The 18,067-nt window shown below is 36.5% G+C and overlaps 2 protein-coding genes across 3 annotated transcripts in view; both read left to right on the forward strand.

Moving 5' to 3' along the window:
* The window catches only part of rnf220b (ring finger protein 220b), a 50,028-nt gene extending 41,286 nt beyond the window's left edge, over positions 1–8,742 (forward strand). The window contains exons 12-16 of the mRNA XM_079826704.1: positions 14–66; positions 258–342; positions 6,100–6,208; positions 7,215–7,289; positions 7,430–8,742. Of these exons, the coding sequence (XP_079682830.1) occupies positions 14–66; positions 258–342; positions 6,100–6,208; positions 7,215–7,289; positions 7,430–7,501 (394 nt within the window). The 3' untranslated portion in view covers positions 7,502–8,742. The remainder of the gene's footprint in view (positions 1–13; positions 67–257; positions 343–6,099; positions 6,209–7,214; positions 7,290–7,429) is intronic.
* Positions 8,743–9,869: 1,127 nt separating this feature from the next.
* guk1b (guanylate kinase 1b) lies at positions 9,870–17,880 on the forward strand. 2 transcript variants are annotated; one of them, XM_079826698.1, is made up of 9 exons: positions 9,870–9,992; positions 13,025–13,140; positions 13,247–13,288; positions 13,545–13,622; positions 16,494–16,590; positions 16,696–16,834; positions 16,908–16,992; positions 17,070–17,155; positions 17,237–17,880. In XM_079826698.1, exons 2-9 carry the CDS (start codon positions 13,029–13,031, stop codon positions 17,267–17,269), a joined length of 672 nt encoding a protein of 223 aa, XP_079682824.1. In that variant the 5' UTR covers positions 9,870–9,992; positions 13,025–13,028; the 3' UTR covers positions 17,270–17,880. The 2 variants fall into 2 exon arrangements, with proteins under 2 accessions (XP_079682824.1, XP_079682825.1); XM_079826699.1 differs by lacking the exon at positions 13,545–13,622 and having other exon boundaries at positions 9,928–9,992; positions 17,237–17,875.
* The last annotated feature ends 187 nt before the right edge of the window (positions 17,881–18,067 follow it).

Raw genomic sequence — 18,067 nt, forward strand, 5'->3', positions numbered from 1 at the left:
TTTGCTTTGAAAGTGGAGAAACAGCCAGCAGGTTATCTCCAGAACAAACCAAGTCTGCAAACTCAGGTGAGCCAAGAGATGTAGTTGATGTTGTTACTCTAATTCAGATCTTTATTGTTTTTGTACCAGGTGTAAATCTAGCTTAAATGTAGTTTGCCTCTTTTTGGTTTATACTATATATATATAATAGTGCCAACAAAAAGAAGCTTCATATATATTGCATAAATCAAATAAATAATGATGTCCCTTGTCTGCAGAAGCTCCAACCACAAGTAATGGAGAGTTTGACAACAATACAAGCACAACATCTCCAAGAACCTGCAAGAACAGCGAGTTAGAAGTGTAAGTGTACCTTAAAATTGGCATGAAATTCATGTTAAACATCTTATTGTGAATTATTCATCCATGCATGTTTAATTTTTGTATTATAATTTTTTTGACATTGTAAATGTAACCCCAGCAAGCAATTTTGTATTTAAAAGATGTCTAATATCTACGGTGGCCCAGTAGTGCACAACACAGCGCAATATAAAAAGCAAACATGAGTTCACAACACAACGAAAACAAGCCACAACACAATAAAAAAGCCACAACACAAATAAATCAAGCCACAACACAACGGAAACAAGCCACAACACAACGAAATCAAGCCACAACACAACGGAAACAAGCCACAACACAACGAAATCAAGCCACAACACAACGGAAACAAGCCACAACACAACGAAATCAAGCCACAATACAACGGAAACAAGCCACAACACAACGAAATCAAGCCACAACACAACGAAAACAAGCCACAACACAATAAAAAAGCCACAACACAAATAAATCAAGCCACAACACAACGGAAACAAGCCACAACACAACGAAATCAAGCCACAACACAACGGAAACAAGCCACAACACAACGAAATCAAGCCACAACACAACGGAAACAAGCCACAACACAACGAAATCAAGCCACAATACAACGGAAACAAGCCACAACACAACGAAATCAAGCCACAACACAACGAAAACAAGCCACAACACAATAAAAAAGCCACAACACAAATAAATCAAGCCACAACACAACGGAAACAAGCCACAACACAACGAAATCAAGCCACAACACAACGGAAACAAGCCACAACACAACAAAATCAAGCCACAACACAACGGAAACAAGCCACAACACAACGAAATCAAGCCACAATACAACGGAAACAAGCCACAACACAACGAAATCAAGCCACAACACAACGAAAACAAGCCACAACACAATAAAAAAGCCACAAGACAAATAAATCAAGCCACAACACAACGGAAACAAGCCACAACACAACGAAATCAAGCCACAATACAACGGAAACAAGCCACAACACAACGAAATCAAGCCACAATACAATGGAAACAAGCCACAACACAACGAAATCAAGCCACAATACTACGGAAATGCTCCCAACCACTCGGGGGCACTCGTAGCGTGGTAAAGTTGCCACTGTTCTATAGAATCGGCAATCTTACAAAGATATCAATACCACAATTAGTTTTAACAGTATGTAGGCTAACCATTTTTTATCAACATTAAATATTAATTCAAAATCACCTACATGCATTATAGCTGCATATTTATGCTCGAGAATGCTTTGACCCGATACCACGGCGCTAAGGGAACGTCTGCCAATTACACCAAGTGGTTGAAACGTATAATTTGTATTAATTAAACTAAAATTACCTTTAAAGCTACACTGTGTGATATTTTCCCCCATCTAGCGGTGAAAAGGTATATGACCATCCAGTGAATTTTAATTTCTGTTCCTCTCAATTCCGATTTCGTTTCAACTCCTACGGTGGCCGATTTAGTCCAAGATTAACATGGCTTCCAGTTCGACCTCGTCCACATTCGACACGAATATGCCTGTGGGATATTCTGTGCGCAGTGGGATGGTTGGAACTCAACTGGCCTAATTATTCGGCTAGAAAGAACTGCAGCTAATCCAGAGTGAACTTTGATGATAGTAATGTTTATTCAGTCATCCAATTGCAAGGCATAAACAGGTTTGCGTGGATATGTACATAAATGTGGTTTCTGTGAGAGAACAAATAAGGATGGTAAATATACATGACAATGACATGACAGAAGATACACAGTTAAGAACTGTATAACTATACTTATAAGTTACATTAGTATAATGTAACCGTAAACCAGAGCTTATTGTACCATATATAGGCGCTAAATGCAGCTGCATTAAAAGGAGCGGAGCTGCCGCTGCTGCTAACAAGCGAGGTCGGATTACAAAAGTGTGTGCAGCTTTAGCACTGCAGTGCGCTCTGTATAACAATTGTTAATATGCGATCAGACCTGATACATATTTCCATCAACATACATTACAAGCAAATATTTTCTATAAACGAATAAACATTGTTGATAACAAAATAACTGAATGATTATTCAAATAGGTGAGCATTACGCTATTGTATGTTGACACAAAAATACTTCTGAGGTGACATCAACTGAATTACGCGATGACACACTCTGAAACACATCTACAATGACAATAACTATTATTACTTACGGAGTTATTAACGCACAGAAATACCACACAAGGAAAAACAGACATGAGGAATAAACAAGCAAGGAAAACTCTGTATAACTCCGTTACTGGACGCCGCTGAGATGAAAACTCTCTGCGCATGCACCAGACAAGTCTGAACAAGTTGACGTGCACATGCGCGAGGCAGGGAATTTTGTACAGTGCCATTGAGTATTAAAACCGGTTAAAACGCGAAAGGCGAAGCTTGAATTTACGGGTATGTCCCTCTTTGGCTAATGTACTTTCAAGATGGAGGGGAAACATGGCGACCACCGTTAGATCCCATTACCTTTTGTATTTTCAATGGCATATTATAAACTTACGAGAATACTTTATTACTTGAAAGAAGTAAATATACATTAATGAGCACATATATTTTTGAAAGAACTAAGTTTTTTTAGCTAAGAATAGACTAAAAAAGTTACACAGTGTAGCTTTAACATTTAAAAACAGACATGTTAAAATTCCACAGCTTGATTATATTGGTAAAACTTACTTAGTAATGCACAACACAACATTGAAAAAAAACAAAACAAAAAAAAGATACTTTAATTCATACAAATATGTTTCAACTTGGTGGAATTGGCAGACGTTCTCTTAGCGCCGTGGCAGCGGGTAAAAGCGTTCTCGAGTATAAATATGCAGCTATTATGCACATAGGTGATTTTGAATTGATATTTCATGTCGACACACAATTGCACACTTAAAACTGATCGTAGTGTTTAAATATTTGTAAGATTGGCGAATCTATAGAACAATGCAAGGAAAACTAACTTTACCGCACTCCGAGAGTCCCCTAGTGGTCGGGAGCATTTCTGTTGTGTTGTGGCTATTTCGTTGTGTTGTGGATTTTTTGTTGTGTTGTGGCTTGCTTTCGTTGTGTTGTGGCTTTATTTCGTTGTGTTGTGAACTTATGTATACTTTTTAAAATTCGTTGTGTTGTGCACTACTGGGCCACCGTAAATATCCGTACAAACACAGACGTCACAAACTAGACTGATGTCTAGGCTAAAACAAGGCAAAATTTGGGCTATCTAACCATAGCCCAAGAATAGACTAGTCATCTAGAGCATGAACATGTCAAAGAAATGAAACCAAACACCTTGTAATCACTGTTGACTTTGCTTACATGATGGAATATCATACATCTCACAATTTATTTTGGCAAAAACAACATGCAAGCAAATTCAAGGTTATTTTGGCTTGAAGTGGGTTACTCAGAGCCGGATTTTAGTCCGGGTCTATAGTTAACCGAGGCGGTGAACACACACACTATTGCTTGCTGGCACCGCACCTTCCGGTGAAAACGAACAATTTTCTCTGATGACGTATGCTGGACTTCTCCAGTCATTTTGTCTGCTTAAATCCTGCCTTCAAGTTTATGTTAATCTTCCTCCCTTCTTGAGTTCAACGGCCACACCTCAAAATCCAATCAAAAACCACTGTCTAATAGCCGTCCAAACAAAGCCCTGACGTCTAGGCTAAAACAATTTGGGCTGCCAGTGACAATTTAATAGACGTCTCTATAGCCCAAGAATAGACTAGACATGACATGAACATGTCAAAGAAATGAAACAAAACATAAACAATAATCTCTGTTGAATTACACAATGAAATATCATACATCTCGCAAGTTATTTTGGCAAAAACTACCAAATTCAAGGTTATTTTGACTAGAAGTGGGTTACTCATAGCCGGACTATATCGGGTCTATAGTTAACCAAGACTGTGAAATGACAGCTATTGCTTGGGATAGAACCAAATCCCCACCCTACAATTTCATTATTTTACGGTCATCCGTTTCACCCAGATGGATGTCAAAATATGAGGAATAGAACTGTGGCTACTTCAGTTTCACCGCGACATTAATGTACACTTTTGAACACATTATTTGGGTATACATCATAAAACGTATGCTCGTTACAGAACACAATAGCAAAGCTATTAAAATGGAATTGAAACTAATCCTAATTGATTGAATCGGTATACAAATACTGTGGCATATTGGTTTGTGCACATATTTGTTTTGTTTGTGCCTTTTCCTCCTCTCTCCCAATCTCTCCTACATTCATGTCATTTTCTTGGAAGAGATCTCTGCTGGATCATGATACAGCCCTTCTTAAATGCTGTAGGGAAAAGAGATTTGAACTTCTCTCTGTGTGAACTGGGACAGATTTTTATACATTACTAATCGTGCCACTGAGGTCAAGTTTGCATATGGAAGGGACACGCATGAGGAATTATACATGGCTGACCCATTCAATAAGAGTCACACAAATCATTTCTTTCTCAGCGGGGTTACGTTATGGCAGGTCCACTGAAGCGTGTTTCAGAGTGAATCATTAATCAGATTGATTGATCCATTTATCAGTGGAGGAGTGTCAGTTTGCAGGGAAACTATGAAAGACTTTTTAATGATTCTAAATGTATTATGTGGCAGTGATTTGTATATATTTGCATGTTAGGTTAGAGATGTTGCATCATCACTATTAAAATAACAAGGCCTCTCTCTCTCTCTCTCTCTCTCTCTCTCTCTCTCACACACATACACACACACACACTATTATATTGTATTATATTATATATTATTTATAGACCTATTGTCCATTGTTCCTCACAAATGGCTAGCAATATTTAATCTTGTTTGAAATATATATATATATATATTAGGTATGCACATCTGTAAGATTTCTGATTTGCAGCATATTTTTGTATCTGATCCGTCACCACTCTCCAATAGGTATTTAGCCTGAGGACGAGGGCAGTTATTTCATATTTCCACCAGACAGCTACAAGAGAAAAAACAGCATTCATTATGCTTATATTTGGCGGCTATTACACGAGGCATTTTTGATGGATCACTTAAACCCCCTGCTGTCATAGTTCAATTCCTGAGAGCTGATTAAATGGGGATGCGTTGGCCAGGATGTTCCTACCGGGGATTAGGGGGCTCTGAGCGAGTGTTATTTAATTGTGGGGAAGTGGAAACACTCGAGTGAGGAAGGGTTAGTGAGGCGGGAAGGAGGACCATTCCTGACAAATGACAGTGCGCCGCGGGGCGCTTGCAGCCCGGCCCTGCGTGGACACGCTAATAAAGCAATTACACTGAGACAATGTTTGCACACTGCGTTGACATGTCTGTCCCTCACCTGCTGTGGGAAGTGCCGCTACAAGGGGCCGTCTTACGCTGTTTGTGCCCACACTAAAAGTTTTATTTTTGGAATTATATTGTACTTTTATTAGGTCTACAAGTAATTCTTTTTTTTTGTTAAGCTAATCAAATTTGGCAGCCATTTACTCTTCATATTTTACTGTTCGATATGAAGATGAAATCTAGAGATGTGCACCCTCATGTATTACAATGTTGAATATGCTTCCTCATTTAATGATGCAATCTATCTTCTGATTACCGTTCATGTGTAATTTAGAATTCATAACATGTGGCCTTCAGCGACAAAGCCCTCAGCACGCTTTGACTCTCTAATCAATCTCTGATGGATTTGTTCTTTGTTTCGTTTAGCTTATCGGATGAGCCCTCCCTCAGTACGCTGGAGGCCCTGAAAACACGGATCAGAGATCTAGAGAAGCAGTTCACACGAGGGGACAGATTCAAGTGTCTCATATGCATGGTAAGTTTGAGCTTGCTATTTACTTATTCAAAAAGGACTAAAAACATAGTAACAACTAATTGCAAATAAATGTTCATAATTTAATTATATGTATACTTTATATTAATTATATAAACACTACCGTTTCTTAAGTTGGGGGTTTTTAAAAATGTTTGGTCTTTTATGCTTAGCATAATATTTTTGAGTATTCCTGGTCTGCAGTGGTCAGTATCTATCAAAAATGGTCCAAGAAAGGAACAGTGGTGAACCGGTGACAGGGTCATGGCGCGGCCAAGGCTCATTGATGCACATGGGGAGCGAAGGCTGGCCTGTGTGGTTCGATCAAACAGACGAGCTACTGTACATACTATAAACTGTATATATTATTTCAGTAAAAACAGTAAAATTGTGAAATATTGTTACAAATAAAAATAACTGTTTTCTTTTTTATATATTTAAAAATGTAATTAATTCCTGTGACAGCAAGGCTTATTTTTTAGCAGCCTTTAGTGTCACATGATCCTTCAGAAATCATTCTAATATGCTGATTTGGTGCTCAAGAAACTTCAACATCAATGTTGAAAGCATTGTGCTGCTTAATATTTTGGTGGAAACTGTCTCTACGGTCACTCGGTCCATTGAATCCACCATTTCTGAACAAAAGTATTCATTTATTTTCAAAAGTAGTGTGTGTGTGTGTGTGTGTGTGTGTGTGTGTGTGTGTGTGTGTGTGTGTGTGTGTGTGTGTGTGTGTGTGTGTGTGTGTGTGTGTGTGTGTGTGTGTGTGTGTGTGTGTGTGTGTGTGTGTGTGTGTGTGTGTGTGTGTGTGTGTGTGTGTGTGTGTGTGTGTGCATTTTACATATATTTTTTAAATAATAAATGAAAAATATATATTGTTCAGAATTAAGACAGTATGCACTAAACTCTAATATGTATATAATAATATAACTTGAGACTAAGCTGATTTACATTTCTTATCTATATAATTTTATTGCATAAATATAAATTTTTCCCTTAATTATTTCAGGACTCCTACACTGTACCTCTGACCTCCATCCAGTGCTGGCATGTCCACTGTGAGGAATGCTGGCTTCGCACCCTGGTGAGATAAACAGCAGTATCATACTGTACCTAACAAAAGATTTCCAGCACGACCACGTGACTTGAACAAGTGAACCCTGTGTGTCAGTATCAGTTGTGTTCATTTGTTAAACTATCTTCATTGGTCTCTCTTTCTCACAGGGAGCAAAGAAACTGTGTCCACAGTGCAACACTATCACCTCACCCGGGGACCTGAGACGAGTGTATTTATGAAGAGTAATAGCTGTCCTTTCATCTGCCTGTTTGCACAGAAGAACCTTTCTGGGACCATGCAAAACTTAGAGAACGTCTTGCCCAAAAAAAATCATTTAAAAAGTTCCTGTCGGAATGCAACCCGGTTACATGAAGACCACTGTGTTCATTTCTTGATGAAGTATAACTCGTCACAAATATTGTGCCGTAACAATATTGTAAGGACAGTAAAACTGATCACAAGAAGTAGTTTTTAATGTACATACCCTTGTTTTATAAAATATTGTTAAGTTATTCTCATAGAGCAATCTGTCCAATAGTTTTGTGAATGTTTACACTGAAGAACTCTTTTCTAATTTGGATCTAGCAGTGTTGATATATTCAAAATGGTAAACGGATAACATTTGAATCATTCATAAACTGTGTTTTGTGTTGAATGTGCAAAAGAGCAATTAATCTTGTGCATTTATTTTCCTTAATTATGTAACTGTAATTAAATAGTGAATGGGATCTTTTTAAGATAAATTATCATTTCAGCTGATTCACATGTGATATAGTGTTATTGTTTATTTCATGCATTTTTTATCCCCTTATCCCAAGCATGTATAAAATATAATGATGCAAAATTACAAAGCCATTCTCACAAGGTTTGTAAATTCAAAAAGTGCTGATATTATCAAACCGGTCACATGCATAAATAAAAAATAATAATTTTTACTACAAGGTTCGCCCAACCTGAGTTGAGGTAGTTCCCTGTATATTTTCAACATTTTATGCTCTTGTACCTCAACTTTATCTAAGATGCTGTGTAGATGTAATTGTCTACATTCTTGTAATGAATTACACAAATATTTGCATTGATATATATCGTACTGTATCTACAAGGGAGTTGTATCAAGGAGCTGCCCTCCCTTAGTAGTTGTTGAGTTGATTCTTAATGCAGTATCTGGACGTTGAGGTTGATCTATGCTTAGCCTTCACTCCTCCCGACTGCCAAGCAGAATAAAGGTCTCCTGACACTATTACATTAGGATCAAAACTAATAGAAAAAGAGTTCCCTTTGTGGTATTTAGCAATAGTTTTGTTACTATCTAGACTCAAGTTACAACATGCAGGTAACTGAAAGATCGTAAAGCACTTTTTAATAGGACTGAAATAGAATGAAACACAAAACCAGCTTTGTTTTATGATTATGTATTTTGTATAGACTCATCTGTTTTTCTTTGACAGAAAAAAAATACAATAAACTAAAGTTATTGTCTAACAAATATCATTGCTGTGCCCTAAAATGGTTTTCAACATATTAGACTCGATCACATGAATAAGCACTCGTGCCGAGACCAATCACTGGGCCAAATGGCAGCATTTGGAAGATGCTATAGTAGCCTACACATTGCATTCATGATGTATACATTCTATCAGTTAATGCAAGTCAAAGCCATGAGTGTGCCATTGCCTGCACTGCTAGAGACGAAAAACCTCAGCATGTCCTTGCCTTTAAGTCTATATTTATCGCATGACAAGTATCTTACCACCTGGCCAGTTCGTAGGCATTCTTAAAGATGCCTTTAATGAATGACCTCATAAAAGGATGTCTGAGGCTGATGTCCTGACATATCTCTAATTAGCTGCAGTATACGGACACTCGTCTGTGTGGATTTAGGTTAGCATTGGATTATCCCAGCCATGTGTCTAATGCAAAGGAAGTTACCTTCTGCACCACTCTTATACAGTGTATTTTACCTCAAAACTCCTTAAGACAAAAAAAAATTACAAATAATTGTTTGGGATATTTACACTATAGGCTACTTTTTATGACTGTCAACTGTGTGGAGAGCCTTTTCAGATCTTTTCTAAGAGCGAGCACTCCATAAAATCAGGTTTACATCCTTAAATAATATTTTTTGTTTGATAGATCAGAACTCAAATAAATTCAATGGTTGGTGGATTTTAGTTTTTAAATTCCATAATGTCTTGAAAATATAAGCACACTTTAAATATTCTTTATCACTTTTATGGCATTATTTCAATTTTTTTATATAATTTAATTTTTATATTCACATATTTAAATATTTATATAATATATAATTTGAGTTTGGTCTTATTTATGTATAATCTATGATTGCAATATATAACAATAGTCGGTTAATTTGTTATAAGATTGGGGCTAGTTTTTCGTTATTTGCAGTATTTATAAATAATTAGTTATATGTTTAGCTATATATAGAATATTTCTCAGGCTGTGTGTAATATAGACACATAGGATTTGACAAAAAGCTTTTTCACCATTATTGCTCAGATAAACAAGTGATTACTAAACTTTTAAAGGCTTTTCAAAGTTTAGTATGATTAATCATTGTCATAACAACAGATACACGAGACCTGCGATGTGATTGGCTGGGAGTCAGCGGAGGAGGTGGTAATTGTAGCTGGCAGTAAGCTGTGGCAGTTAGTCAGTTAGAAACACACACTTACATAGTCACTTCACCACCATCTAAACTGCACTGACAAGGTAAGAGCTTTCTTTCTTTTTTTGTTTCTTTTTTTTTTCTGGTGTTCAAAATGTAGAGGTAGAAATGTATGGTTACTTTATGGTATGTAAATTAAGGTAAGACTGCCTCATAGTAAAAAGGCTTGGTATTAAACATGCATGAAATGAAATACCAGATGTCAATATCATACATATATATATCATACATTTGATGGTGAATTTTATTTTTAAAATATTGCCTCGAAAATATATGCAAACTTGTGTGCTTGAGACAGAAACATGCAGTAGCCAAAATATGACATCAAGTCTCAAGGATATCCGTAGGGATATTTGACATCAACATGAGGACCGCTAGGAGACAACTGTATGTTTATTTAGTGTTGTCCCAGATCAGATTGTGTATCCAGTTGGTTTGTCTAGTCTCCTGCAGAGTCCCTAAAAATGGACCGGACATGATTCCAGACAGACATTATAGAAAACATTAAGACAGGCATCAGGTCACTGGGCCTTTGTCATTTGGCTTATGGGTAATCCTCTTCATTGGCCTAACCTGACTTCATTAAGACATTTTCATGGTACTTTACATGAACATGTAAATCAATGAAAATGCTTTGCTAAATTGCAGTAAAGAGACATTATAAAAAAATAAAAATAAAAAATAAAAACAGCCGCCCAGAACATCAACACATTTGATATTTTTATAGTTACTTTAAAGATTTCCATGCTTCCATTCTGTTTTATAAACCATGCAAAAAAATATATAATATATATTATTATTTTTTATTAATAATAAAAATTATATATATAATTTTTGTAGTCAGGAAATTTGGAAATTGTCTTTTGTTTTAGTACTTCATGTGTCCTGTTCTCCATTACAAGGCCCAGTCCACAGACCTCAAAACAGAATCACTAATCACCCGGATCAGTGGATTAGTTCCTGAGCTTCTCTTTTGGAGAGACGCAGCCGTGCAATAGGCTCAGTGTCTGTCCATGTCAGCTTCTCTAGCTTTTAGCACACTCCCTCTCTCTCTCTCTCTCTCTCTCTCTCTCTCTCTCTCTCTCTCTCTCTCTCTCTCTCTCTCTCTCTCTCTCTCTCTCTCTCTCTCTCTCTCTCTCTCTCTCTCTCTCCTCTCTCTCTCTCTCTCTCTCTCTCTCTCTCTCTCTCTCTCTCTCTCTCTCTCTCTCTCTCTCTCTCTCTCTCTCTCTCTCTCTCTCTCTCTCTCTCTCTCTGCTGGGCACCAAGACAAAAGCTTCCTGCTTGACCTAATCTGTGTTCAATATGGAAGGTTTTTATTTTATTTTGGATGTGATTTAATAATAAAGACTTTCATATACTTTAAGTATACCCTTAAATACATATTTTATAGCACCTATAATGTCAGAATGTAGCATGCTAAATTTCTTGAATTTTGATAGTTTTGTTGTCACATGTACAGCACACAATCCTCATTACAAGTTAACCCATATGTAATGTACTGTATTTTACATTTTCAAATGTAAACATAGATTTTTGCCAATGAAGACATGTCACACAACCTGTCCATGTTGGTATCTATCAAATTTGGCTGCTTGATAGTGACAGATGGATTTATGCCAAAATACTGTAGAGTCTGATTACAGTATTTCTCAATTGCTAAAACACATTTCTTGACACCTTCACCCATATTCTAAAAACTTTAAACACAAAACCCAGTCTTTAAACTACATTCACAAAACCCCTGACCCTGAACGCTCTTCTGGCAAAATCAAACACTTGCCAGTCAATATATAAACACTCATTAGCATTCATTAGACACTACATCAAAAAATTGAGAACACAGCGTCCAGGGCATGTAGTTACAGAGAATTTGTTTTTTATTGCATATAGAAAGTAATTTTGACATAAATAAAAGTAAATAATTCACAACTCAGTACAGCAAATATATTGCATACTGTAAGTCATACAGTATTGCATTTCTGTATTTTCAGCATAAAAATAAAGTAAGGCCAAAGAACAAAGACAGCTCTAAATGAAAAGTGTATTACATACACAAAATATTGTGCAATTGCAAAATCAAAGTCATTGAGAGCCTCTTGCTGTTAGAGAACAAAAGAGTCCTTCCAGCCTCATTTGGTAGTCTTGCAATTCTGCAAAAGGGAAAATGCTCTTACAACTGTATACATACAGAAACAATAGTAATGGACATCACATTCATATGTAAAATGTATTGTAAATCTTTTTCTTTTTTTCCCCCACTCCCCTTTCTATTGACAAACTGTTGTACTATATCAAATGTATACAGTAAACTTTCAGTGGCACAAATTAGAAAAACAATACATTTACCTGTTCTCTTCTCTGAATGTCCTGATTATAGTGGCCACAGAGAATCTGGACAAATTGGGTTGTACTCTTTGTCCTACTTCCCTCATTGTCATTCCATGAACAAGAACATGGTCAATCACAGTTGCCGAATTTGATCTGAAATTACTATTCTTGCTCTTCATTGTCGTTGTACTCTTCCTCCTCGTCCACCACCTCTTACATGAACTCTTCCTCCTCTTCCTCTCACATTGTTTCCATCCATTGTGGTATCAACACTCACCGCACCTGGGCCACCTGTGTGCTCTGAACTGGCTTATATTGTAACTGTTAACAGATAACTGATCTGAATTGACAAATGGGTCAATGCCACTGAGCATTGGGTTCAGAGAATGGGGTTTAGTGTTTTAGCAATTGTGAAATACTGTAAAAGTGACAGTAAAGACATTTATAATGTTACAATACTCAAATAACTCTGTTCTTTTGAACTTTATCAAATAATCTTGAAATAATGTTAGAATGATTTATGAAGAATCATGTGACACTGAAGACTGCTGAAAATTCAGCTTTGCCATTACAGGAATAAATGACATTTTAAAATATTTTATTTTGTCCCATAACCCTATTAGAACTTGCGACTCATTGAAATTGAGTGTATTTATTATAGAGAATTCAGCATATCAGTGAGGGGCTTAACACTAACATGTTACATGCACTTTTAACAAACAATGCATCTGTTTTGATTCTCTGGCAGAAAAATGTCAGGACCCAGGCCTGTAGTTCTGAGCGGTCCATCAGGAGCTGGGAAAAGCACCCTGTTGAAGAGACTCATGAAGGAATACGAAGGGGTTTTCGGATTCAGTGTCTCTCGTATGTATTGAGACATCATTGCCTTTAGACATCATTTTTATAATTTTATAATGCCACGAATTCTAAATTAATAGTTTGATAACTTGACCTCCTTTTTTTTTTGCAGACACCACCAGAAATCCTCGGCCAGGAGAGGAAAATGGAAAAGGTAGGGAAGGATTTCCACTTCACAACTATAATAATTGAAAGGCTTGCTTTATCAGTGAAACAAAAAGGCTTCCCCCCCCTACATTCCCATTCAATTCGAAAGGTCCTCTATACCCAAAACTGTCTTACTCACACCCCTTTGCTGCTTCTTACTCCCAAGTGAACTGTTTGGATTCATTTCCACCCATATCGCCACATTTCACAGGGGTAAATTTCTCTTTTTATTCCCCAATGTGCCTTTGTTGTTTTCTCTATAGGGCTGAATTGTCTCCCAATGCTTCTGGGGGCAACATTACTTCCTGTAGCAGACATCCTATCCTCTGAGACATCTGAAGGTGTAGATTTGGTTTGCATTATTGGTCGTAATTGGTTATCACTCACATTATTGATGTGACGAGAGAGTAATGGGGGTTACTTTCATCTTTCTCAAATCTAAAACTTTGGATGCCAATTACATTTTAGGCCAAATTGACAGCTATGATTGGTAAAATCACACAGATGCCAGTGTGCACTTTGGAGTAAAAAGCCTTTGAAAATAGCCCCCTGTGTTCCCTAGTGGTTTTCCACGTGATGTGAACTAGTATGACATCACTTCCCCACATACCCAGAGACAAATTATTAGCATCACAACATATATTTTATTTTGGACAGTCAAACAATTCTAATTGGTAACCTGGACAAAACAATACGTATAGCCTATATAAAATCTGTTATAGGTCTCTTGGGCAAACTCTACTTATTTATTTTAATACAGAAAACCTCCCCAGCTATCAGAGAAAATTCTAAGAACTCGTTGGCTAATGCTTTGGCAAGTTTCTCTCTCAGGTTATGAACAAAAAGTGTTCCAGTAACGTTAATAGAATATTTGTTCAAAGTTATCTGGTCTTTTATAATGTTCTCAAAACGTCATCACAAAACATTATTTATTCACCGTTATCACTCCTAAAATTAAAGATTCTCTGACGTATGGTTCCATGAAGAAACTTTAATATTCAAAGAACCTTTCCATTGCACAAAAGGTTCTTTGTAGCGCAGAACGGTTCTTTTGAATATAAAATGGTTAGAAAAAATGGTTCTTTAAAGAACCTTTCACAAAACGGTTCTTCACGGAACCAGAAATGGTTCTTCTATATGGCATCGGCGTGAAAACCCCTTTTTTTGGTTCTTCCTGGCACCTTTATTTTTAAGAGTGTTCATGAAAGTTATTTTCTGAAACATTTTAGTTGGACGTTCATCTTACATTTTTTAAATGTTACTAGGCCTACTTGATTCAGAATGTTCATTAAAAGGAACGCGTTCCCATGTTTGTCTCTCGCATAACCAAGAAAAAAAACCCTGGATGTTCAGAGAACATTTAAGTAACGTTTTCATAACTTAATATGAACATTAGCAGAAGGTTCTTAGGCCTTTGTTAGCTTGGTCAAAGGATAGATGAAAAATAGCTTAATTAAAAAAATATATTTTTGTTATTTGAGACCTTAAGGTGGAACAGATAACGTTATATAGCCTAGGCCTACTTGATCTAAGATTTTGGCTAACTTTATTGTTTTGTAATTCTTACAATGTTTTTCCACAGACAAATGTTGTTGTGCTAATGGACATTGCAGTGCTGCCATGGATGATGTCAGTGTTTTTGCCCTCCTGTAGCTGTGAATTGTTTGCCTTGTGTTGTCTGCAGAACCATTACCGTCCCACTTTAGATCCCGTCTGATGTGATGTAGTGGAGTTAAACCATCAGAATGGTATGAATCCAGCAACATGCAGCACTGGAGCTTTCTCGTGTGTGTGTGTGTGTGTGTGTGGGTGTGTGTGTGTGTGTGTGTGTGTGTGTGTGTGTGTGTGTGTGTGTGTGTGTGTGTGTGTGTGTGTGTGTGTGTGTGTGTGTGTGATTAAAAGTATGAGGGAAACTAACTGTTATTGTAATTTAGAAGTTTTACTCCCACCATTTAAGAAAGGGAAGAGCGGGGCACAACCTAACGCGGGGTTAGTTGTAACACACATGGTTTAAAACTTTCCACACATGCCAGCATGACGAATTGTAGTGTATTTAGTTGCCATTTCAACACTATATAGAGAAAAAATTGCGTCAAAATTAAAAAAATCTTTGGAAGATATCACTGAAAATGTATTTAACCATAGCAACATGAAATGTCTTACTTGCGTTCATTTTTCATCTCTGTTTTTTGTGTTTATTTAAAATAAGACAAAACTGATATTATTTTAATCGTATATCTGTTATTTAACAGTTCAAATAGTTATTTAATGCTGATATAACCAGCAGAAGACACGAGCCGTGTTTAAATCCCAGTTGTGCAGGTGGGGCATGTTGTCACACTGCGTTACAATGAGCCCCTATTAGAATTATGCTATTATTCTATTATTTTATTAATTCTATTGAGAAACCACGAGAAAATGTGAATAAAGACTGAGAGTCAGTGTTCAGAAATGTTTTAACTATGATGTATAGCTGTGTTTTGAGGTGTGTTTGTTGTCAAACTCAAAACTTTTTTTATTTTTAATGATTAAAAAATGCCATTATTTTTATTTGAAAAAGTTAGTAATTGTATTTAATTGACAAAATATTTTAGTTTGTCATGTATATATTTTTTTATTAGATCAGATAACATTTTAAGCTGTCATTTGGTCCTGTTACAATGTACCCCAAACATGTTACAATGTACCGGGGCATGTAGGCTATGTTGTCACATTTCACTTCCATTCTTGCGGGGTAAATCAAGAAAAAAGTATACACTGTATTAATGAAACAAACCAACATACTTGTACTAGACATGTATGCAATTAATGTGGGAAAAAATAAATACTCTGAAGTTGAACCCCAAGTGGATTTACACAAACTGAGAAAGTCAAAAAGCGTTGGGTTGTGTCCCGCTCTCCCTCCTATTTTCATTCGAACGGAGATTCTGAAATAAACACTTGGCGCCTCCTGCTGGCCATAACAGAATTTTGATGTTTAGCAGCGAAAATAATTTAGAATTGTCACCTTTCAAGAAATACTTCACCCAAAAATGAAAATTATGTTATCAATTAATCACCCGAAAGTTATTTCATCCAACTATTTATGTTAATAGTTTGCTAGTATCTGAATATGTTTAGAATATGTCAAACACTTTCAGGAGGTAGCAACAGACCGACTGAAGTCATAATTTGGTTGGTTTTACAATTATTTATTTTTGTCATCAACCCAGATTACCACTTTGTCACCAGAGAGGCTATGCAAGAGGGGATTGACAAGGGCGAGTTCATTGAGAATGCCGAGTTTTCTGGGAATATGTATGGAACCAGGTACGTTTTAGCCCATCTCAGAAAAAGCCATCTGACATCTCATCCTTGTGTTGTTCATAGCAACAAAAAATATACATTGTTCATCAAATGTACTGTCATTTGCAGCAAATCATCCATAGAGGACGTTCAGGCACAAAACCTCATCTGCATCTTGGATGTTGACATACAAGGAGTACAAAACATCAAGAAGACTGATCTAAACCCCATTTATATCTCAATTCAGCCACCTTCAATGGAGATTCTGGTGAGTTGATAAAAGGTCTCAGTTTATTACAGCTTTTAAACTAGGAAATGGTTTAGAGTATATTTTTGTACAGGAAAAGCGTCTGAGGGACAGACAAACAGAGACAGAGGACAGTCTACAGAAGCGTCTGGAGGCCGCAAGAATGGACATGGAGCTCAGTAAGTGACACTCTCAGTAAGTCAGTTGTGCTTGAGACAAGACCTTTATTCTTCCCTTGTCGTTTTCTCCTCTGCAGGTAAGGAACCTGGAGTTTTTGATATTGTTATCATTAATGATGACCTGGAAGAAGCCTATGAGAAACTCAAAAGTGTTCTTGTTGAGGTAAAACTATTACATCTCTGTAAAATGTGTTGACATCCATCATTTTTATAAAACCAATGAATTGTTGTTTTTTTCCAACAGGAAATTCAAAAGGTGCAAGATGCCCAGAAATAAGAAAGATGACACTTTTTATATTTTTGCCCGACAACACAGGACATGAAGCCTTTTTTCCAGCCTTGTACGGTGCAATTATAGTGTTTGTTCTCATGTTAGACTCTAAAAACTCGATTCACCTAAAGGTCTCAGTCTCAGTTGAGGACTCCTCCCTATAAACTCTTTCAAGAGTATTTGCACCTTGAATAATGAAGGGAGAAAACTAACCCGAAATGAGTTGAGTACATTTATTGATGGCAATAGTTTGTTTATCATCAGCATGTTTATTCTATAATAGAGAAATGATTGTTTTTCTATATTTGTGATCTGTGTAGAGAGCTAAACTAGGCTACTGTATGTTTGATTCTCAGGTAATAGTTTTAAATAGCCTACTCAGCTGAATGGTTAGTTTGAGTTGCACCTTGGTGTTTTTACATTTGTGTTGAGTTTTTGGTCTAGCTAAAATAAAATATAATATAATAAAATAAAACCAAAACTATTTCTCCATTATCTTTTTTTCTCCCTAATTACCATACCCCTCTGATTAATCTCATGTAAAAGAGAAAGAAGAAATAAAGTAAATCATATCTTCATTGATTCTGTTATAAATAAATGTTGTCCAACATTAATGGATCACATCTCACATTTCATACCTATGATCTCGAATGTTCCCAAACGGACACCGTAAACATCAGCAACCATGGAAACCGCAAACATCGGCGGAAGTGAAGGTGAGTTTGGTTTCATCATAGGCTAGATATGTAGGCCTATATCTATGGGTTTCACGCTGTTACCTGTTAAACAAAACTAATATAAAAC

This window comes from Gobio gobio (genome assembly GCF_949357685.1).
Source record: "Gobio gobio genome assembly, chromosome: 10".
NCBI lineage: Eukaryota > Metazoa > Chordata > Actinopteri > Cypriniformes > Gobionidae > Gobio > Gobio gobio.

Bases quoted from the DNA above. Each gene is read 5' to 3' on its own strand.
- guk1b (XM_079826698.1), top strand. From the start codon at position 13,029: ATGTCAGGACCCAGGCCTGTAGTTCTGAGCGGTCCATCAGGAGCTGGG. The intron at 13,141-13,246 runs GTATGTATTGAG...TTTTTTTTGCAG, and splicing joins TTTCGGATTCAGTGTCTCTC to ACACCACCAGAAATCCTCGG. The intron at 16,591-16,695 runs GTACGTTTTAGC...TGTCATTTGCAG, and splicing joins GGGAATATGTATGGAACCAG to CAAATCATCCATAGAGGACG.